Below are 23,227 nucleotides of genomic sequence, written 5' to 3'. Positions count from 1 at the left end.
TGATATTTATTATAATATTCTGATTTTTGATATTTTTATAATTATATAAAATGTAAATATTGTTAATTTATTATTTAACCGCCGTTGTATTTGATTGTTAACCAGTCATAAGTATCCCGCAAACGCATCAATTTCTAACCACAGAACCAGTCGTACAAATCTCTTAAAACCGCTAGAAACCGCAACCTCCCGCATCCGCAAACGCTCGCAGCCGCAAACGCAGCCGCTGCGTTTGAACCAGTCAGACCCTTACTCACATTTTCTACGTAATAAACGCACTCTTCATCATTCACTTTTCCAGAGTAACAGAGAAAAGCTTATACTATAAATATCTCCACTTCTATCGATGAGCAGCACTGATTCGACGAGATCCAGAAGAATAGTCTTTTCACTTACTGATCACTGCGATGGCGAATTCCTTTACCCTCCTTGCAGATTTGAAAGCTGGACATGCTCCTCATCGGCGAGAATGTAAGCATATTTCTTTTCGACTAACTCTGGGCGGTTTCTTTCATTCCGATTGTCTAAAGTTTTGGGTCTCTCCTTTCCAGCAGTTAACGCTTATGCAAGGATCTGTTAGTTCGAAGTATCACTTCAGGTTCAGAAACCGTCTCACTGAAGGATCTGTCTACAGTTTAAGCGGGTTCGATGTTACGCGCAGAAACCCCAATTTCAGGTTGTCTGATGCTCCCTCTCCATACGGTTCAATGATGAAACCTACCGGAGTCCGCTAGGCCCATACCTACTGAGCTGTTCTGATTACGACCATACAATCAGTTACTTGAACTGGCAAACACCAGCAAACAGCTCCTTGGTATGTATCTTCAGTTTTCAGTTGTTTACTTGGGTTATGTCGTATCACGTGTTAGCTTAATCTCATGAACTCATTTTTTCAGACATGATTGGTGAGCTAAATGCAATCCGGAGTACAATCACCGATCGTATACCGGGGGCACAGTGTGTAATTCTTACACTGCGTCTACAAAGGTACTTTCTTTCCTAATCTCCAATGGGTATAATAGATGATCTAACGTATACTCCTATCTGACTTGATATCATTTTTTCTTTGCAGTGGTGATAACGTCTGTGTTAGTATGTTTGACTCTATGGCTCTTGCGTTTCATAGCAAACTTGAGAGCTGCGGGAAAGAATCCAAAATTGTGCTTGCCACAAGCGTAAATCCTAAGATAGTTGGGGATAAGTGAGTATCTGTTTTTTTTATTTCTACTCCGATGGTTCTTTTTTTTTGCTAAAAGGTTAATATTCATATTGATGAATGAGTTAGATTTACAAAATCATTACAGCACCACCATGGCAAAAAAGGTGAAGAACATAGTGGAACTACAGAAAAGACCAAAAGAGAATCTTTATCTAAGCCAAAGAGACATAAGGGAGCTGAAATGTTTCCTTTTCTTCTTGGCCGTGATTACAGTCTGGATGTCTTTGTCGATAAGCCGGAATACCTCAGCTGTGGAGAGGGAGATTTTGTTGTGAATGACGTTATTGCGCTGCTTCCACAGATGAAAAACAATAGCTTGGTAAGTGAGTCTACGAAGAATTACGAGAGGAGAGGAGTGTGGCCCTCCCTCTATTCCACGACAGTAATTACGAGGTTATGAAAAACAATAGCTTGCGAAAGACAATGCCCCATGATTTTTAAAATCTCCTTCTTTCGTTTATGGATTTGTCTGATCTTTCCTTTGATTACTGTAAAAAGTGTTATGGAGTTCTTCCTGATTAGTGTTCTAGATTTTTTTTCTCAGTTTTGGAGTCTATTTATGGTTTTTTCATCTAAGTGTATCCGTGAAATGCATGCCATACACTGTTTGTTTTGGACTGAGGTTTTGTTAACTAAACCCATATATGTTTTGGCAGGCGGGTTATTTCTGAATGCTACTTATGCCACACATCTCTATTTTGACTCTGAGACTGCCGCAGGAAAAGAAGTGTTTGACAGGCAAGTACATGTCCTAACATCCTAATTTAAATATATTGAACTTAGGTTTCGCCTTTGTTTGACTGTATATCATGCTCATTAACTTTCAGCTTGCGAGGTCATGGAGCAGACCAGAAAGCGTCCTCATCAAAGGTTGTTCATGCATAGAAGATTGAGCCACTTTCCGCTGCTGAGCTTAATAAATTTATAGTCACGGCTGATTCTCAGGTTGAGTCTTGTCCACTAAAAATTTGGATAACTTGAGATTAATTTTCGACTTTGTTAACTTCTTCTAGACTTGACAGATAATTGAGTTTCTCTGCACGGCTAGAGTGACTGGTATCCTGATGACGGTTGGTGTTATATTGGCTGCTCCGGGTCTTCCATATCTTTATTTGAAGTTAATCTTTGTTATAACTGAGCGAGATCTTGCACCGATGCCAGCCTTTGTTAACTGTTTGTTCCTTATCTTAATATGAAGTTACTGAATTTGCGCTGCTTGCATTATATAATATCTGTGTTCGTAACATTATTAATAGGAAGGTGCAAAGATCCCTGAATAAGCGCTGCCTGAAGTTATTGCACTAGGAATAGATGCCAAAGTTGGCAAGACTTGCAATGATGCTTCTACAGCAAAGCGTGCACCATCGAGCAAAGAACAAGTCGCTGAGAAATCCCGTGTGGAATGAGTCCACTACAAAACTTAAGCAACCACAGCTTCTTTTTTTTTTCAAATTATGCTTTACTATCTTTCCTTTTCATTTAAAACTATTTCTCTTTTGTTTTTAAATGTTTAACTAGATTTTGAATTTTTGTTTTTTTTTCAATTGACAAATATTTAGTAAATGTCACATTTTCATATATTTGTGTTTTATTTTATAAAAGACTTAAAAATTTTATCTTTATTTATCGTATTTCATTTTAAATGACTATTTATGTTAAAAAAATTAAATTTTATTTTTTTAATGAATTAAGTTGGTATAACTCTGATAAATTAATTTTATTATGGGGTTAATATTTTAATTAAAAAATTATATACTTTTAATAAAGATTTATACTTTTCAATAAAAAAATTCAATTATTTTTATGAATGTTTAAATTATATTAAGAAAAGAAAAAATAATAATTAAGAATAGTTGAAAAAAATTATTTGAACTTGGACTCAATGGCCCAAAGAAAAAAAAAGTGAGAATTGAATCTGATTTTTTAATAGGTTCAAATGGCTCAAGAGAGATTTGATTTGGGCTGGATCCAAAAATAATGACCCAATATAGATTTGTTATTAATATTACTTAATTGCCTTTAATGAAACATGCAATATTCGTGAAGAAAACATGCCTCTAAGATAATTATGACAATACGATCCTGCTTTAATAGTATAGATACAGCATGATTGCTGTTCTCATTATTATTTATTAATGCTTATCTTATTCAGACAGAAAACATCCACCTAGCGTCTATCTTAAAAGTCTGTTCTCATGCATCCTTATATTTCACATAAAATAATGAACACTTGCACAGCTTATAGGAGATTAAACAAGGTGCAGAGTTTATATCACATATATTGCAACATCTTCGACGTTTTAGAGGACAAGATTAAAAGTAACAAAATGATAATAATTAAAACAAATTAATAGAATTATGAAGATACCATCATAGAAAATTATGAACACTTGGATAACTCATATAAGATTAGACAAACTACAGAGCTAATGAACACTTGCACAGCTTATAGAAGATTAAAAAAAGAGCAGAGCTTATATCACTTTAGTTTAAGATACATATACAACGTTTTGGAGGGAAATTTATAAGTAACAAACTGATAATAATTAACACAAAATAATAGAATTAAGAAGTTACCATCACAGAAAATTCTGAACACTTGCACACCTCATAAAAGATTAGACACATTGCAGAGCTTATGTAACCTATTTTGCCACATCCTCTACGCTTAGAAGGCAAGTTTATAAATAACAAACTGCTAAAAATTAACAAAAAAATAGATTTAAGAAGCTACAACCTTACGAATGAACCTCTAACCGTTGCAGGGTGCCTATACGCCTCCCAACTGAATGATTAGCTCACACTGTAAATGCAGTGTAATTGCAAAAGCCAGCAGTTAGGTATCTCCTACATTCTTTCACTACACAATTCTGATGCAACCTCTTGATTCTTGATTACTCAACCATTGCGATTTTCAGAAATAATGGTGAAGACGCCAGTTGAATTTAAAGGCAAAGGAACCACAAGGAGATCTCCCAAAAAATCAGAAAAGGTCATTCTCTTCAACATAGTTACAACATCAAATTTCTGAACATAATCTCTTCACTAAGGCCATAAAATAAATTACAACTTCTTTCATAATAACACATATGAATCCGGCGAACTGGCACACCACTAGTTGTTACATAATTAATTAAGTTGAAAGGATGATTGAAGAAATACATTTCTTGGCCTCTCTTTGTTTCTTTTATTTGATGTTTTTGGTTATATTTGCTTATATATTACGTAATTAATCGTTAGATTTCATTATATGATTTTGTTTAATATATTTTTGTCTTGAAAGATTTGGTTTTTCATTGCGTTATTTATATGATTTTTCTTTTGTATAATTTTCATTATTTTTTATTGAATTTGTTTAATGTAAAATGAACTCATTGCAATTGACGAAATTTTATAATGTTGAAATCATTTGAATGGGCTATGTTTTTGATGTTAGGAGTTTTCAAGGCTCCTAAGACAAATGTTGTAGTATAAAAGATTGTCGAACCAGTTCTGAGGGATATCAAAGCACTGAGAATGCAAGTACTCACTTAATCTAAGTGCAACCAATGATTTAGATGGGTTTTAAAACTATGACTAATTAAAAGGAATAACTAAATGATACTTTCTTGACTAAGGGAAAAGAGAACTCATGGGCATAGGGATTAGACCTTGGGTGATCAAGTATCGAACTAAGGATGGCAAATGATCAATCAAACTATCAACCTTAAGCCTAGACACAATTCTAAGCAAGCTCTATGTCTAGATGAATGCTCATTTGCTAACACATCTCAAACATCAAATGTCTTTGGTTGAATAATATGAAAGCAATCATTACTAACAAGTCTATTAGCTATCTTAGCATCTTTAACAACAAATGTCTTTGGCAAAGTATACTAAAAGCCTAGGAGAGTTGTCTCGGGCATTTCATCGAACACCTTTCGGGTGAGAAATGCCTAAGGATCAACAACTGAGTGGCCAACTCAGAAGATGCATTATGATTACTCTACTAGCAAGGAAATATGAATGATCTACACTAAAACATCCTAGCTCTAACCTAATCACCCTTAATCTCCCTAACCCATGAATTCAAAAGGTGATTACTCACTAATCTCCATGATTCCTCTTAAACCCATATTGGATTTCAGATTAACCATGTAGAGAAATAGATAAGAAATCAACAAGAACACAAGAACATAACAAATCAAAATCCAAGAGATGAACTTCTCAAGAGAGTTCTTGTGTATTTCTCAATAGATCAAAAGATAAAAGATAATCTGCCTCTGGTGGCTACAAAAGATGTTTAAAACATAGGTTTTAGAAATGTAAAACGTGCATAATGAAATGACCAAAAGGCCCTTAAGTAAAATAGAAATCGAGCAGATAATAGGCGCGGAGCGACCTCGGCATGTCGCTCCGACAAGTCGCTCCGGCCTTCGGGAGCGACCTCAGTGGGTCGCTCTGAGAGGTCGCTCCAGGCTTCGCTTCGTGTCGTCTCGCCATAGAGACGCGAGCGACCTCGGGGTGTCGCTTTGGGAGGTCGCTCCGAGAGGGGTGTGAGATGCGAGCGACTTCGTGGTGTCGCTCCGGGAGGTCGCTCCGGGCTCGTTCTCGCGTCTCCGAGTGATGAAACCACGAGCGACTTCTCCCTGTCGCTCTGGTAAGGTCGCTCCAATAGGGAGGTCAGAGCGACTTGGTGGTGTCGCTCCGGACTGGTCGCTCCATGCCTTGCTCGTCCAATGATCACCTGTTTCACGTCCTTTAAGCTCCAAATGCATCCAAATGTCCCCAAGAACTCCATGTGGCACTCCAACACCTAATGAGGACAATGAATGCAAAATGCAACCTAGACATGGCTAAATCCTAATCTATATGATGAAAATGCTAATGGATGAATGGATAAAACAATGCAAATATGCAAGATATCAACTCCCCCAAACTTGTTCTTTTACTTGTCCACAAGTGAACTTTCTAGAACTCATAGGGAGAGAGGTTGAAGGAGGGAGCACATAGCCAAAAGAAACACAACTAGCACACTCTCTTATTACACTCTAGCTTCTCTAGGCCTATCTTAACTCTTTTTGTTCTTACACTCATCATCAAGCATCCACACATTCAAATCAACCAACTCTCACATTCATTAAGCACAAAACATCAGGTGAATTCTTGCAAATGGTCAGTTGGTCCAAGTCATTTGGTTGGGTAAGGGAAGGCTTTTATTCAAGTGATTCAAGAGGTTCAAAACATATGATCTTTAAGGTGGTTTACTCTCAAAACAAGTAGCTTTGACATTGCACATAATATATCTAAGAAAGGGACCAACTCATGCATACAATGCTCAATCTCCATTGTTCTACCCTTTTCCCAAACATACAATTACACAATCATTCTCAAATGTCAAACCCAACTCACATCTCTCACCAAAAGATCCTAAGAACTTTAACTCCTTATCTTTGAAATCTACAAGGGATTTTTCACAACCTCAAAACATTTCTTAGCTCCTAACAACTTTGCTAGCCCCCTTTTTCTTTTTTTTCTTTTTTTTTTCTCTTTCTTTTTCGTTTTTCTTTTTCCCCTTTTTTTTTTTTTAGGCTGGGGGCCAAAACTTTTCAAAACTTGAGCTAGAGGCTTCTATACTGGTCCCAATAAAACAATTCACTTAAGCACAAAGAGTCTATTCTTTTCCTTTTTCATTTCTCCCAAATCATAATCACAACACTCACCCCCACCTATAGCTAGACAATAGAGTGTCCAATCTAGCAAGAATGAAGATCAAGCATTGTCGTTCCCGATACTCTCAACATTATGCACATGTAAGACTTTCCGAAAAAGGCCTCACTCATCAAACAATGAAAGCTTAAAAGGAGGAAAAGGTTTTGGGAGTGGTCTACCACTAGAGTTTGTCAAAAAAAGATTGGTATAAAAGATGTGACAACTCAAGTGTGTATAGCCATGACTCAGTACACAAGGGACCATGAGCAAGAAGCATTAAGTTCGTTCAGTTCAAATAAGGTTGTAGTTGGCTTCAAAGACTGAGTTTCAGCAATCAACAAGTTTCAGGAAGAGTTTTCAAGGCTCGAAACATACAAGTCTTTTTGAGAGGTGCAAAAGCTAGTCAAGTGCAACGTAGTGTTCTTTACAAGGCATTCAAAATCATTGCTCCCAATGCAAGTGAATGCAACCTATATGCTCTAGACTCTCCTAAAAATGCAAATGATGCAAACTAAATGATTGATTTTTTTTATTTTTTATCTATGCAAATAGGTATGCCATGCATGACTCAATGAAACAACATCAAAGCAAACATGATCAAATACTTGGTACCTCCCCCAAACTTGAGTGACACAGTCTCTGTGTCGTCAAGTAGAGAGAGAGATACCGAAAAGAAGACTAATATGCAAAAATGAAATGGTATATACAAGGGAGTGTGGTGGGTTACCTTCTATAGGGAATGAGTAGAGGGAGATGCTCCCTCCTCGTCGTCCTCAGGTGGTAACTCTTCAAGGTGCTCATCAGCAGGAGTGTCCATCTCTTTAATGTAGAAGGCTTGCCCGAACACAGTTGGTTTCCTCATTTTCCTCTTGATGTCAAAGTGGAGGATGTTCTCTTTACCCAAATGGAGATCAATCGTGTCTTCCTTCACATTAACAATAGCTCCTGCTGTAGCTAAGAATGGTCTTCCTAGAATCAATGGGTCTTGAGCCTCCTCACCCATCTCAAGCACCACAAAATCTGTAGGTATCTCATACCTTCCAATCTTCACAGGGAGGTCCTCTAAGATGCCCACAGGGTACTTCACTGAACGATCAGCTAACACCAGAGAGAGTCTACACTTCTTGTACTGAGTGAATCCAAGCTTCTTTGCAACAGACAAAGGCATCAAGCTGACACTAGCTCCCAAATCGCAGAGACTTTTCTCAAATACCATAGGTCCAAGAGCACAAGGTAGTGTGAAGCTTCTTGGATCCTCTAATTTCTCTGGAACATCAAGCCTCTGGATGATGGCATTGCACTTATGGGTAAGAATCATCATGCCTTCCATCTCCTTCTTCTTTGCAGCTACAACATCTTTCAGGAAATTGTTGTATTGAGGAATCAACATGAAAGCATCGATGATGGGCATTGCAACCTGAGCTTCACTCATTTGCTTCTCAAACAGAGCTTTGTACTTCTCTAGCAGCTGCTTCTTGAATCTACCAGGGAATGGAAGTTTGGGTTCATAGGGAGGAGGAACAAAAGAACTTTCACTTGCTGGAGTAACAACTTCACCATCCTTTATTGTCTTCTTCTTCTCTCCAACCTTTCCTTTACCTTTGGCTTCCACTATCTTCTGCAAGATCTCGTCATTGATCTTCTCATCAACAATCACCACTTCATCATCTATGTTGATGGCAACCCCCTCACCTAGTTTCTCAGCATCCTTGGTGAGGGTTCTAGGAGGTAACTGCTTACCACTCCTAAGGGTGATAGCTTTGGCCTCCTTGGGATTTTGGTCAGACTTTCCAGGTAGAGATCCTTGTTGGCGATTCTGGTGAGTGTTTATGGAAGCAAATTGATTCTCTAAATTCCTGACTGTAGAAGCAAGGTGTGAGAATTTGTTGTTGAGCTCATTGTAGCTCCCATCAATCTTGGAATGAAGGTTCTTCAACTCATAACCAACTTGCTTCTCACTTCTAGTCTGAGACTCCAAGATTTGCTTCAGTAAGGTATCAGTGCTGCTCTCTTGAGGAGCAGAGGAACCAGACGAGAGGTTTTGCTGAGGCTGATAGCTGCCTTGCTGGTTGTTTCTTGGCGGATAGCCACTCTGTTGGTTGTTTGGATAGGATTTCTGTTGGTAGTTGTTGTACTGAAAGTTGGGCTCCTTTTTGTACCAGCTACCATTGTTGTTGATGAAACACAACTCCTCTTGACCTTCCAAACCTTCAACCTCATTGACAGCAAGTGAATCTTCCTGCTTGGAGTTACCAACAAACTTCAGCTGCTCTTGGGTTGCTTTTTCAGCAATGAGTAGGTCGATCTTGTCTTCCAAAGCTTTGATCTCTTTCCTCGTCTGCTTATCATCTGTTCTACTGCCTCTGTCGTGGTCTCCACTGTAGACTGCATCACTCTTTACCATGTTGTCAACCAGCTCTTCTGCATCCTCCTCAGTTCTCCCCAAGAAGAACCCATTGCTAGTTGTATCCAGTCTGGCTCTGTACTTAGGAAGAGCACCACGGTAGAATGTGTTCAGTAAGCTCTCCTTAGAAAAGCCATGGTGTGGGTATTGAGCTTGGTAGCCCTTGAATCTCTCCCAGGCTTCACTGAAGCCTTCCAAGTTCTTCTGTTGAAAGCTGGAAATCTCGTTTCTCAGCTTAGCAGTTCTTGAAGTAGAGAAGAACTTCTCTAAGAATGCTTTCTTGCAGTCATCCCAAGTAGTGATGGAGTCACTGGGTAGAGACTTCTCCCACTGACGTGCCTTATCCCCCAAAGAGAAAGGGAATAGCTTGAGCTTTAAGGCATCTTCGGACACACCATTGGTTTTTGACAACCCACAGTAGCTGTCGAACCTGTCCAAGTGATCAAATGGATCCTCTAGAGCCAAGTCATGATACTTGTTATTCTCGATCACGTTGAGGAGTCCTGATTTGATCTCAAAGTTGTTGGCTGCCACAACGGGTGCTCGGATTCCCAAACTATGACCATGAATGTTGGGGCGGTCGTAAGTGCCAATGGGTCGAGCTGCTCGCTGTTGGTTTTGAGGTATGTCTCCCATATCAGTACTCAATCTCTGCAATTGAGCCTGTTGCTCTTCTTCTCTTCTATTTCTAGCACACTCTCTCTCTAAAGCTCTGATGTCTGCAGCTATTGGAACTAGGTTTGATGGACCCCTGCTCCTCAAGTTCATACACCTGTAGATTAGAGGGAGGTGAAGAAAGAGAATCAGTAACAAAAGAAAATAAAAATGACTTAGTCTCAAGCAAGTGACTAAATCTCAATGTTCAAATCTACTCAGAATTTGGCAACGGCGCCAATTTGATGTTAGGAGTTTTCAAGGCTCCTAAGACAAATGTTGTAGTATAAAAGATTGTCGAACCAGTTCTGAGGGATATCAAAGCACTGAGAATGCAAGTACTCACTTAATCTAAGTGCAACCAATGATTTAGATGAGTTTTAAAACTATGACTAATTAAAAGGAATAACTAAATGATACTTTCTTGACTAAGGGAAAAGAGAACTCATGGGCATAGGGATTAGACCTTGGGTGATCAAGTATCGAACTAAGGATGGCAAATGATCAATCAAACTATCAACCTTAAGCCTAGACACAATTCTAAGCAAGCTCTATGTCTAGATGAATGCTCATTTGCTAACACATCTCAAACATCAAATGTCTTTGGTTGAATAATATGAAAGCAATCATTACTAACAAGTCTATTAGCTATCTTAGCACCTTTAACAACAAATGTCTTTGGCAAAGTATACTAAAAGCCTAGGAGAGTTGTCTCGGGCATTTCATCGAACACCTTTCGGGTGAGAAATGCCTAAGGATCAACAACTGAGTGGCCAACTCAGAAGATGCATTATGATTACTCTACTAGCAAGGAAATATGAATGATCTACACTAAAACATCCTAGCTCTAACCTAATCACCCTTAATCTCTGATGTTAGGAGTTTTCAAGGCTCCTAAGAAAAATGTTCTAGTATAAAAGATTGTCGAACCAGTTCTGAGGGATATCAAAGCACTGAGAATGCAAGTACTCACTTAATCTAAGTGCAACCAATGATTTAGATGGGTTTTAAAACTATGACTAATTAAAAGGAATAACTAAATGATACTTTCTTGACTAAGGGAAAAGAGAACTCATGGGCATAGGGATTAGACCTTGGGTGATCAAGTATCGAACTAAGGATGGCAAATGATCAATCAAACTATCAACCTTAAGCCTAGACACAATTCTAAGCAAGCTCTATGTCTAGATGAATGCTCATTTGCTAACACATCTCAAACATCAAATGTCTTTGGTTGAATAATATGAAAGCAATCATTACTAACAAGTCTATTAGCTATCTTAGCACCTTTAACAACAAATGTCTTTGGCAAAGTATACTAAAAGCCTAGGAGAGTTGTCTCGGGCATTTCATCGAACACCTTTCGGGTGAGAAATACCTAAGGATCAACAACTGAGTGGCCAACTCAGAAGATGCATTATGATTACTCTATTAGCAAGGAAATATGAATGATCTACACTAAAACATCCTAGCTCTAACCTAATCACCCTTAATCTCCCTAACCCATGAATTCAAAAGGTGATTACTCACTAATCTCCATGATTCCTCTTAAACCCATATTGGATTTCAGATTAACCATGTAGAGAAATAGATAAGAAATCAACAAGAACACAAGAACATAACAAATCAAAATCCAAGAGATGAACTTCTCAAGAGAGTTCTTGTGTATTTCTCAATAGATCAAAAGATAAAAGATAATCTGCCTCTGGTGGCTACAAAAGATGTTTAAAACATAGGTTTTAGAAATGTAAAACGTGCATAATGAAATGACCAAAAGGCCCTTAAGTAAAATAGAAATCGAGCAGATAATAGGCGCGGAGCGACCTCGGCATGTCGCTCCGACAAGTCGCTCCGGCCTTCGGGAGCGACCTCAGTGGGTCGCTCTGAGAGGTCGCTCCAGGCTTCGCTTCGTGTCGTCTCGCCATAGAGACGCGAGCGACCTCGGGGTGTCGCTTTGGGAGGTCGCTCCGAGAGGGGTGTGAGATGCGAGCGACTTCGTGGTGTCGCTCCGGGAGGTCGCTCCGGGCTCGTTCTCGCGTCTCCGAGTGATGAAACCGCGAGCGACTTCTCCCTGTCGCTCTGGTAAGGTCGCTCCAATAGGGAGGTCAGAGCGATTTGGTGGTGTCGCTCCGGACTGGTCGCTCCATGCCTTGCTCGTCCAATGATCACCTGTTTCACGTCCTTTAAGCTCCAAATGCATCCAAATGTCCCCAAGAACTCCATGTGGCACTCCAACACCTAATGAGGACAATGAATGCAAAATGCAACCTAGACATGGCTAAATCCTAATCTATATGATGAAAATGCTAACGGATGAATGGATAAAACAATGCAAATATGCAAGATATCAATCTCCCTAACCCATGAATTCAAAAGGTGATTACTCACTAATCTCCATGATTCCTCTTAAACCCATATTGGATTTCAGATTAACCATGTAGAGAAATAGATAAGAAATCAACAAGAACACAAGAACATAACAAATCAAAATCCAAGAGATGAACTTCTCAAGAGAGTTCTTGTGTATTTTTCAATAGATCAAAAGATAAAAGATAATATGCCTCTGGTGGCTACAAAAGATGTTTAAAACATAGGTTTTAGAAATGTAAAACGTGCATAATGAAATGACCAAAAGGCCCTTAAGTAAAATATAAATCGAGCAGATAATAGGCGCGGAGCGACTTCGGCATGTCGCTCCGACAAGTCGCTCCGGCCTTCGGGAGCGACCTCAGTGGGTCGCTCTGAGAGGTCGCTCCAGGCTTCGCTTCGTGTCGTCTCGCCATAGAGACGCGAGCGACCTCGGGGTGTCGCTTTGGGAGGTCGCTCCGAGAGGGGTGTGAGATGCGAGCGACTTCGTGGTGTCGCTCCGGGAGGTCGCTCCGGGCTCGTTCTCGCGTCTCCGAGTGATGAAACCGCGAGCGACTTCTCCCTGTCGCTCTGGTAAGGTCGCTCCAATAGGGAGGTCAGAGCGACTTGGTGGTGTCGCTCCAGACTGGTCGCTCCATGCCTTGCTCGTCCAATGATCACCTGTTTCACGTCCTTTAAGCTCCAAATGCATCCAAATGTCCCCAAGAATCCATGTGGCACTCCAACACCTAATGAGGACAATGAATGCAAAATGCAACCTAGACATGGCTAAATCCTAATTTATATGATGAAAATGCTAATGGATGAATGGATAAAACAATGCAAATATGCAAGATATCAGTTTTTATTTTTATTATGGTGTGTACAATTTTAGTCTTTTATTTTATTTTAGGTCATCTAATTTCATTTCTACTTTTCTATGTTTCTTGTCAGATTTTTATATTAGTATCATGTACATATTGTGTAGTTTTATATATTTTTATTTATATATTGGTACTAAAATTATAATTTTTTTTTGTTTTACTACGAAGATGGTGATTTTTTTACAAATCATATATATTCTACTATATATTATTTAGTAAAACTTGAAAATTTTAATTTATTTTAAATTATAAGTAAGTTTAACTTTCACTAATTTTTTACAACATTTTCACTAATTGTTTTTTTGTCATCAACTTATATAGACTCATACTGCACTATTTGTTTTATTATATCCCTTATATATCATATATTTGTTTCACTAATAAAATTGGAAAATATAATTGTTTTACTTAATTTTTAATATTTTTCCTACTTGGATAATAAATAGAATAGTTTTATTAGGGTTAATACATAAAACATTGGTTATTTCTCTTTTTTTTCTTAGATATTTTAAAATTGATGATATGGAAAATAGCCGATTTATTATGACTAAATTTACTTTTAATTATTTGTGTAACATGGAAAGGTCTATTGATTGTTACTAATTACAAATCTAGATGTATGTTTGAATTATTAAATGTTATTGTATTTGAAAACCAAGCATCATGTTATCTGAAACAATTATGATTTTAAGATAAATAAATTATAACCTTCAAAATTTCGATTTTATTATTATATTAGTTTACTTATTATATATTAAGCATCTATTATATTTTATCATTAATTTTAGATATTTTTATTTATTAAATATTCCGGTTCTGATTAGAAGTAATTACTTACATATATACAGTGGTAGTAATATAACTATATTTATTAAGCCTTGTCTATAATAATCATGCTGTTTTTTTGTTTATGATATAAAAATAATAAATAATTTTTGGATTGTTTTCAATTGCTTGCCGAATAAATTTAATCATAAATAAATTTTATCTTTATATTATTTTATGTAATTTTTAATCAATCCACAATTTAGTTTATTTTCCCTATTTGATTCTCAAAATAAAAATACATTATGTTATACCAAATCTCACTAAAATATATTTATATATTTACTCTGAACAACCAACCTAAATGTAAAATTAAAAAAAATATCAAAATGTTAATATATTTACAAAATGTTATGGTTGAATTCAAAGAAGTAGATGCAATCTAATATACTCAAGTGGTAATTAAACCTACTAGATATTACATATACAAAATCACATTTCTAATTCAAAAATAAAATATTATTAATATAAAATATACATATAAATTATAAATATAACTTATAAAAATATTTAAATTAAAAATAAAATATTAATTTGAAACGTAATTTGCATACATATAAACTAAACTTACATATTAGAGTTATAAAACGTAATTTGCATACATATAAACTAAACTTACATAAGTTGTACGATAGTAATGATAAATTAATAACAAATTTATATTTAAAAAATAAAAGATAAATTAATAATTAATAATTCGAGAGCCGTATATAAAAATTAGTTCAAGAACAAAGGAAGCAAAAAAAAAAAAAAAAAACAAAGAAAGTAAGCATTGAAAAGAAGCGACTAAAGAAGCAAACAAAGCAAATAAGGAGAAATAGAAAATGATTTTTACCCCAAAAAAAAAGAAGTAGAGCAAGCAATGATCTAAACATAAAATCAAGGACGCAACAAATCACTAAGTAGAGAAACACGTAATGAACAAAGCATATGAATCAAAGAAGGAAGTAAACAAGTTGACCATGTAAGGAAGCAATCAAGGAAGTAAGAAAAGAAGCACCGTTGAAACAAATGAACAAGACAAGAAATCAAGGAATCAAATATGCATGAACGAATGAATGTATACAATGTGTTCCCCTATCACAATAATCAAACTTTATGTGCATCAAGGAATCAAATATATATGATTTATGGATGTAGTAATGATGCAGATATGCATGAATATATGCATTATGTTTCGAAATCGCAACAATCACGTGGACCAAAAGCAAAGATATATGAATGTATGTATGTTATGTACGCATGTATGCATGTATGTATGCATGTAATGATGCATGTATGCATGAACGTATGCATGTATGCATGAACGTATGCAAGGTTTTCTGAAATCACAACGATCACACTTTCTGTGGATAGCGAAGATACGTTCTTCTTGCGAATCATAGGGGAAAAATGTAAGACTGGACAAAAAGAACGAGGCTGAATACCTGAATGGTGAAGCTTCTTGCACTCCCAACTCTCTGGCACAGTTTATAGGCCACAAAACGAATGATAACAAGATATGTACATTGTCATATCTAGATTTAAAACAAGGTTAAACTGTAATACCTTATCCGGTTTGGTAAATGTAATATTTTTTCATGAGTTTTGGTGCAGGTTTCTTGGCAGAGCCAACACATCACCTGGGCGGAGTATCTGACCATTCTGTTGATGTGTTTGGTGACGAAAGTAAGTATACCCGCGATGACTGATATGCGTATTATGGAGTTTTAGACAAAGATCTCACAACTGAATAGCCTGTTATAAAAAAAGTTAAGTCAGGAATGGTGCAAACAACTAAAAGATGTTGATAACCAGAACTCAAATTAAGGTTAATTTGCTCTTACTACCTGTTGTGGGATGGATGTACCATGCTAGCTGCAGCACCAAAGGCGAGATTCTTTTGGCAAGGAACCACCGACTGGGATATAAGACCATTCATGTAATTAACAAAGCCAATTAACAGAAGTTTTTCATTGTTGTTCAACAAAGTCGAGCTTTAGTTTTTTTCCTTGTATAGATTTACCTCTTAACATGAGCTTCGTTTTTAGCAAATCAATGGGCATGATGACATCTTTTGAGGGTAGACATGTCTCCTGCAAGGGATTCCAGGTGATGAGCAACGGAACTTTCGTGGTGACGATTGTAATAGAAAGAGAGAAGAAACAAACCTCAAATAACACTTTTGTCTTTGTCATAGGCATGGCGTACAGAAACGTTGGATACTCAGCTTCTAAGCTCCTAACTTTCTGGTTCGCATACTCTCCGTAATTCATGCAAACCATCTGCTCTGGATCATACGGACTGTCTTCCACTTGAAGTTTTCAAACAGAACAGTCTCAAAAGATTCATACTATACCTCCACCTCTAGCCATATGCAGCTTGAACAGGGACACTCTACGTCTTCCAACTTCGTACGGCAAGAGCTTCTCCAGAAGAAACAGTGGCAAGCATTTGCCACAAAGGTCAGGAAACGTTCTTACTAAGGCAATAGTACCATATCACTGATTCCACTCTCGTACCTGCACGGAACAATGGTGTTTTTTTCACAGGAAATAAACCTAAGGCCATCAGGAGCTTCTGTTATGCTCCCAACTTTCGAGCTAAGATACGAGACACACGTCACACACCTATGAAACATGAATAAGGTATATTATATATCTAATCAGGAGATGAACAATAGCTAGTGAAATAGTTTCTCCAAAGATGAATAGTGTAACTATTTTTAATTACCTCCTCAAGAGCTAAGTTATAAATTCAATCTCTTGACAGAATCTGTAATGATTCTACGACTTTCTTCTGTGCTGATTTCCAGAGGAATTTTGACTCTGATACTTCTAATAACCATCACTTAAAGATGAAAATAAACACACATATTATTAGATTAAAAGAATACCATGCCTTCAAAAATGAACTTCGAAAAAGAGAAAGTTCATAAATTATAATTTGAAGTTTATTCTCTCACTTTCGCATTTCTGTGAACTAGGAAATTGAAAAGAAATTTGATTGCTCCAACTATAATTCTGAGATGGGACTTGAATTCACTGCAACAGAAACTGAATAAAAAAGAAAGGTAACTATTATTAGGACATGTGAGTAGCAAAGATAAGCGAAATGGTATCTACTTAGTTCTCATAACTGCTCCCACATCGTGGATCTTGCTTGTACTCTTTCTCATATACAAATATAGTTCAGATCTAGAGTGATGTCAGATACCTAAAGTGCCTCACAAGTAAATTTAAATTTGACCCTTTTTGAAGTTTCCAAAGCTACTCCAAATAATCAAGCGAATGAGAACACTGTGACATATAAGTACTTTTCTGTTTCTGAGACTACTAATGAGAACATAATTTTGGACTCTTTTTGTGTCTCTGCCATTTCAGAGTTCCATGGTCTGACATTTTATAATTACCTGAGAGAAGATACCAAGACTCCTTGAGACACCAAAGGAAAGAGGACGGTGTAGTCCCTGTTCATTGAGCCATCACAGGTTCTTCACCTATGACAAGCCATCACTCTATGTTAGTCCCTGTTCATTGAGGGACGATGAAGCATACCTGATAGCAAAAGAACAGTAATATGTTCAATTCCATTTGTGTGGGCAAAAGGAACTTGTCGTCAAAGTAAAACGAAGGTATTTGTGACACTAACCAAGTGGTGAAAATTCAATCACTCGGTATTCAGTGATAGCATGCTGGAGAGGTTTTACATATGCGACACTAACCAGTTGTTTTCTCGAGGAATATACAATGAAAAGGCGTTGCAGCCGTTTGTGTTCTTCCCAACACCAAAAGTCCACTACAGTCTCTGTCAAGTCTGTGCACCTACTAAATACACCATACTTGCATTAGCCAAGATATTCATTATATTCTTCCAGATTAACTAGGCTTAACATATTTATTTTATAAATCACACTATTTTCAGGTTCAGTGTACGTTTTGATACATTTTCTAATTAGTACATTACTATGATTCCCCTACTAACCAGCTGAGGAGATTCTGATTTATCAAAAGTCAAGCAAGTGGCAGCATATAGTTCATCAATACTGGCTTTGACCCCAGTTCCTCCCTGAGCAAGAGCAAAAGTCTATCAGTTCTCACAAGCTCCAAGAACAAGATACATCAGAAAGCATGTAGTATATATGACTTACTTGAACAGCCATACCATGAGGTTTATTCAAAACAATATTAGCTGCATCCTGGCAAATTAAATCACAGTTTAGATCTAATCAATCTATATAACATAAAAAACAAACCAAAAGTACAGAGAATTCAAAACTTTGTATAACACCAAACTGCAAACAATTTGCGCTCTTCTTCACTGCAATTTCTTTCTTGGATATTGATTCGCACAAAAAAATCTGATAAGGTTCATTTTCAGTTGCTTTAGGCTTCTTCAGCTCAGTAAGATCATCAGACGAAGATGTAGACTTGAAGGGAGTGTGTTCTTCTGTAATATTTCGGTTTCTAACTCCACTTGGGGGAATTACAGGGTTAGACTCCCTGCAAAAAAAAGGAATAACGCTTTAGGAAGCCCATATCTGAACATGACTGTTAAAAAAAAAACATAGGACTGAGATGTATGGGATAGTACTTTATGGAACAAGGTATTGTCTCGATTGTTGCTTTGATAGGAGCAGGCGAAGCATTTCTAAGACCTCTTATTATGTGATTAGCTCCACTCTGCCTTTTAAAAGCTGCACTTCTTCCATTATTGGCATCTGCAAATAACAAAGAGCTTAATCTAATGAAGGGGGAAATTACATAAGTCTAAGAATATTTACTTCACAAACTACAATCACCAGTGTAGTTTGAAGCTAAGTTCCTCCGTCCGTTCCTTCCCCATGTCTTGAGCTTTTTGGATTAAATTCTGCAACAGGCAGTACAAAGTAATCATGAATTACCATGAGATGTTCTAAGAGAGTGTGATCGACAAAAATTCTGAACGATGCCAAGTGACTCCACAAACAAAAAGAAACTGAAAAAAGAGTGAATGATTTGTAACAGTGAGAAAGCCTACCTCTTTCTTTGTCTCCCGTTTGCTTTTACGTCACGAAACGTATCTGAAACATTCGGAAGATCATATTATAATATATGAGTACAAAACTGCCACAAAAAACAAAGTTTGATGCAATATTTTTTATGGAATATGAGCTTTCAATAGTCTCAAAAAAATGGGAATACATACACCACTATGTTCATCACAATCAGAGCAAAAAATAACTCTTTTCACTAGAATTCTGCAGTGGAAAGGGTTCCTTCAATTGCTGCAGACCAACGGCGAGATTCTTTTGTTCAGTGTTTGGCAAGGACCCACCGACTGGGATATAAAACCATTCCTGTAATTAACGAAGCCAACCAATAGAAGTTTTTCATTGTTGTTCAACAAAGTCGAGCTTTACTTTTTTGCATTGTATTGATTTACCTCTTCATAAGTCTTTAGAATATGGATTCAGAGTGTATCTAATCTTAACATGAGCTTCTTTTTTTAGCAAATCAAAGGGCCTGGCATCTTTTGAGGCCAAACATGTTTCCTGCAAGGGATTCTAGCCGATATGTAACAGAACTTTCATGGTGACGATTGTAATAGAAGGAGAGAAGAATACTAATCTTTGTCGTACAGAAACATTGGATACTCAGCTTATAAGCTCCTAACTTTCTGGTTCGTATACTTAGTTCTCATAACTGCTCCCACAAGTGGAACATAGTCTTATCGTGGATCTTGCTTGTACTTTTTCTCATATCCAAATATAGTTCATCTCTAGAATAATGTCAGATACCTAAAGCTTGACCGTTTTTGAAGTTTCCAAAGCTACTCCAAATAATCAATCGAATGAGAACACTGTGACATACAAGTGCTTTTCTGTTCTGAGACTACTAATGATAACATAATTTTGGAAGATATACGCATAACTAAAAAAAAGTGAAGGCGTTACCTGGCTGAAGGACTCTAGTTGTGTCTCTGCCATTTTAAAGTTCCATCCGAGATGGACCTGTTATTTTCAGAAACTAGTCTGTGACTATGTAGGAGTGTTTCTAATGTTAGTTCCTGATTTGATCTGAGGGAGATGTAGTTTATCCCCAGGAGCATCCTACTATGGAAGCGGTAAGTAAGACTGTTATTGGAACCTGTTTGGGCTCAAGAACTCTTGAAAGTACATATAAAGGGTAAATAATAGAGATCGTAAGGGAAAAAGTTTAGAGGTAGTGTTGCCTGAAAAGGTGAATTGCCTGTTGAGATGCTGTTATGGAACACAGACCTGGATTATCAACAAAATATACAAAACAGTGATTAAGCATTGCATTCAAATATTCTAAGGTCAGGACACAGAAAACAAAAAAAAGACATTGTGTGTGGCCTCTTGAACATAACCGACCTGATGAGTGTCTTTGATTGGTAAAAACTTCTCGTTCAGTTTATCTAATTCCAAACCTTCTACAAGGTGAACGGCTTGATCTGACAGCAGTTTATCTAATTACACGCACCAACACTGTAAGATTTACTAAAATTAGCTATCGTTCACCAACCTAGCTGAAGCCCCATATGATGATGATTTCCCATGAGAATACTTGATGGTGGAGTCATCACACCCAGTAGTACAGTTGTCACAAGATGTCTCTTTCACAAACATCTGACCTGAGAAGCGATTGATTATAATCAAATTCAAAAAAACAAAAACAAGGTCGAATCAAATAAGAGGCTGAAATCGAACTCAGGAAACAATCTGAAGAACCTTTAACTGCTTAGCTATAAGAATACATAATGCACTTAAAGCAACAGAGATGAAGAGAAACTATACCTTGATCTGCCTGACTACCGCAATTAGAAGTGGCAATAGCCACTGATCTTGTTGTGACCTCTTAGAATGTATGTATGTTGTATGTATAATGTGTGCATATGTATGTATGTATGAATGTATGTATGCATATGAATGTATGTATGTGTGCATATGAATGTATGTATATGTCAATATATGCATTTCTCTGAGAAGAACCCATTCGCGAAGAACACTAAACTAAGTCTCTGCTCTGCTGCACAAGAAAGATACGCAACATCTATTAGTGAAGAAAAAAATAATCGAAAGGGCTAAAGCAAAAATTGACTTGAACAGACAGTTTTCTAGAAGCTTCGTAATCAATTCCCAAGATCAAAAATCAGTGATCGTATGGTGTGAGATTATACCTTTTTCTCAAAGAAACCATTAAACATCAGCAAATCGGATTCTTCATCCATGAGAGATCTTAATTTTTTCTGGAATTGAGAAAAGACGAAGGAAGGTGAGAGAAGCAAGAGTAACTGAGAAGAATCTAATCGATTAAAAACACCAATAGAGTAAAAAAAAGATTCAAACCCTAAAAAATAACAACAATCGCAAGGAAATAGGAATCAAACCAAAACTCTAATTTCAATTTCGGATTCAAAATCGTCCCGTTGAAGCCAAGATCAATCTCTCTCTCTAAACGGCTATATCTTCTTCCTCTTGGGCATCTCTTTACAATGATTCATTTTAATCCGTTATGTTGAATTATATACTTTCTAATTTTAATTTGAAAACCAAATGCCCAAAATATCCTAAGGCCGGCCCGTTTCATTAATGTAATTTTATGGGTGATTAACGTTTTTGCTTTTTTCTTTTAAAAATTCAGTGAACTAAATTTTTTTTTTTGTCAACAGTGAACTAAACTTAAAACACTTTTCAATAATGTAGCTCTTCATATTTATTATTTTATGTATTAACAATTCAAAAATATTTATAGGATTTCATTAAGCCATGTAAAGTAAAAACTAAAAATGAAGTATGAACAAAACACTTATTGCTTATCATGTGTTTGTGCTAAACTGGTAATTAGAGCATCACCAATGTATATCTCTATGTTTTCTTCTAAAATAAAGATCTCTATTATAGATGTGGAATTGCTCCAATATGTACCTATAATAGAGTTCATTTATTTTAGAGGTAAATATAGAAAAAAATTATTTTTTTGTCTCTATATTTAGAAGTGAAAATAGCATATCTCTATATTTTTCCCTATAAATAGAAAAATTCTATTACAGAGACATACATTAGAGCAAATCCACTTCTATAGAGATGAAAGTAGATATGGGTTGGAGATGATCTTATTAAACCAATAAATTTCCTGCAGAGCATCGAGACCTCTGCTAATCAGTAATTCTTTAGGTTTCTAACTTAATCAACGACAAAACTCCACAACAAGAAATATAAAACGAATATCTGAAAGTAAAAAAAGAAGTTAATTGTTGTTATGTTTGGATCAAGAAAACTGAGAAATGACAATTTCTTGAGACGTATACAAAACTAAGCTGTATTAGATTGCAGCCTCTCTGGTCTATATGGCCATGTCCCACCCATGGTCCCATAGTTTGATGAGAAGATGAATAAAAATGTTGAAAGGTTCTTATATTCCCCTTCCATCTAATTGCATCTAGTTAGCAATCAGATGTTTCAAAGTTGTGTATGTTCCAAAGCCATTGTCTTTGTATGTTTCAAGAGCCACTATCATTAATTTAAATTTGTTTAGAAAATAGATATTTTGTTCTTATGAATTAACAACAAAAACATATAAAAACTTTAGATAAACCAAACTAGTATTATCATATTCTCTTCATGGTTTTTAAATTAAGAAGTAAGAGAGAATCTACAAGACAATCTACAACGTGTATATATATGAGAAGCATGAGATACTTGGAAAAGAAGGAGCTACGTGTATATATGAGAAGTTGTGTAAATGGGCGTTCCTCACATTCCTACTTCATGTTTAGAAATTAGAACGCTAGCTAGCTAGATACAAGAATATAGAAAGCTTCTTACGTGGTAAACTACTAAACTGATGTTATGGAAATGATGCAGAGATTATGAAGATGAGTTCAAAAGCATGTGTAGTGAGAGAGTAGAGGGTTTTGTTGGAATCAAGGTATCTGCGTCTCCAAACTGTGCGCACTACTTAACATTCTTGATCCGTGATGATCAGCGTAAAGGCTGCTGGATTTCTTCATCTTCTTCTGAGCCAGAATCATCATCCTCCTCCTCATCCACTTCATAATCTTCATCCTGTTCATCCTCTGCAACCTCTTCCTCCCAAAGACTGGGGTCGATAGCTTCATGTCAAGAGGAGGATTGTATTAGATACAATAGAGTATTGGTTTATTATGGTTAGAGGTTAACCACTCCGGTTTGAGTCTCCTTTAGCTTATCCGGAGTATTTA

At 36.6% G+C, this 23,227-nt stretch overlaps 1 protein-coding gene, 1 long non-coding RNA gene and 1 other non-coding gene across 46 annotated transcripts; 2 read left to right on the top strand and 1 right to left on the bottom strand.

Annotated features, from left to right (window-relative positions):
* The first annotated feature begins 16 nt into the window (after positions 1-16).
* Positions 17-2,841, top strand: LOC103854065. Of its 2 annotated transcripts, XM_018656836.2 has the most exons (7): positions 17-471; positions 555-814; positions 897-987; positions 1,073-1,201; positions 1,286-1,612; positions 1,876-1,957; positions 2,047-2,841. In XM_018656836.2, the coding sequence occupies exons 3-6, from the start codon at positions 899-901 to the stop codon at positions 1,919-1,921; spliced, it is 591 nt and encodes a 196-aa protein (XP_018512352.2). In that variant the 5' UTR covers positions 17-471; positions 555-814; positions 897-898; the 3' UTR covers positions 1,922-1,957; positions 2,047-2,841. The 2 variants fall into 2 exon arrangements, with proteins under 2 accessions (XP_018512352.2, XP_018512353.1); XM_018656837.2 differs by lacking the exon at positions 2,047-2,841 and having other exon boundaries at positions 23-471; positions 1,305-1,957.
* LOC103854063 lies at positions 1,275-21,855 on the bottom strand. 43 transcript variants are annotated; one of them, XR_004454808.1, is made up of 23 exons: positions 21,395-21,855; positions 21,185-21,253; positions 20,802-21,033; positions 20,379-20,638; positions 19,938-20,261; positions 19,427-19,843; positions 19,190-19,340; positions 19,022-19,064; positions 18,804-18,871; positions 18,596-18,722; positions 18,153-18,504; positions 17,987-18,070; positions 17,654-17,829; positions 17,415-17,559; positions 16,968-17,058; positions 16,736-16,852; positions 16,174-16,632; positions 16,029-16,098; positions 15,853-15,923; positions 15,572-15,760; positions 15,451-15,483; positions 3,957-4,022; positions 3,573-3,864 (listed from the first exon to the last, which is right to left on the bottom strand). It is a non-coding gene; the product is annotated as an uncharacterized LOC103854063 (long non-coding RNA). The 43 variants fall into 43 exon arrangements; XR_004454829.1 differs by having other exon boundaries at positions 3,671-4,022; positions 15,572-15,667; positions 15,750-15,760; XR_004454830.1 differs by lacking the exons at positions 3,573-3,864; positions 3,957-4,022 and adding an exon at positions 12,694-12,995 and having other exon boundaries at positions 15,572-15,667; positions 15,750-15,760.
* On the top strand, positions 9,445-9,551 carry LOC117132218. Its single transcript, XR_004455778.1, has one exon. It is a non-coding gene; the product is annotated as a small nucleolar RNA R71 (small nucleolar RNA).
* Positions 21,856-23,227: the final 1,372 nt, after the last annotated feature.

The sequence above is a fragment of the Brassica rapa genome, chromosome A02, assembly GCF_000309985.2.
Source record: "Brassica rapa cultivar Chiifu-401-42 chromosome A02, CAAS_Brap_v3.01, whole genome shotgun sequence".
NCBI classification, from domain to species: domain Eukaryota; kingdom Viridiplantae; phylum Streptophyta; class Magnoliopsida; order Brassicales; family Brassicaceae; genus Brassica; species Brassica rapa.
Note: the sequence above shows the minus strand (reverse complement) of the source record. Positions and strands in the feature narration are given on the sequence as shown.

Excerpts from the sequence above, each read along its gene's own strand:
- LOC103854065 (XM_018656836.2), top strand. The coding sequence starts at position 899 with ATGATTGGTGAGCTAAATGCAATCCGGAGTACAATCACCGATCGTATA. Across the intron at positions 988-1,072 it reads CTTACACTGCGTCTACAAAG|TGGTGATAACGTCTGTGTTA; the intron begins GTACTTTCTTTC and ends TTTTCTTTGCAG. Across the intron at positions 1,613-1,875 it reads TCCACGACAGTAATTACGAG|GCGGGTTATTTCTGAATGCT; the intron begins GTTATGAAAAAC and ends ATGTTTTGGCAG.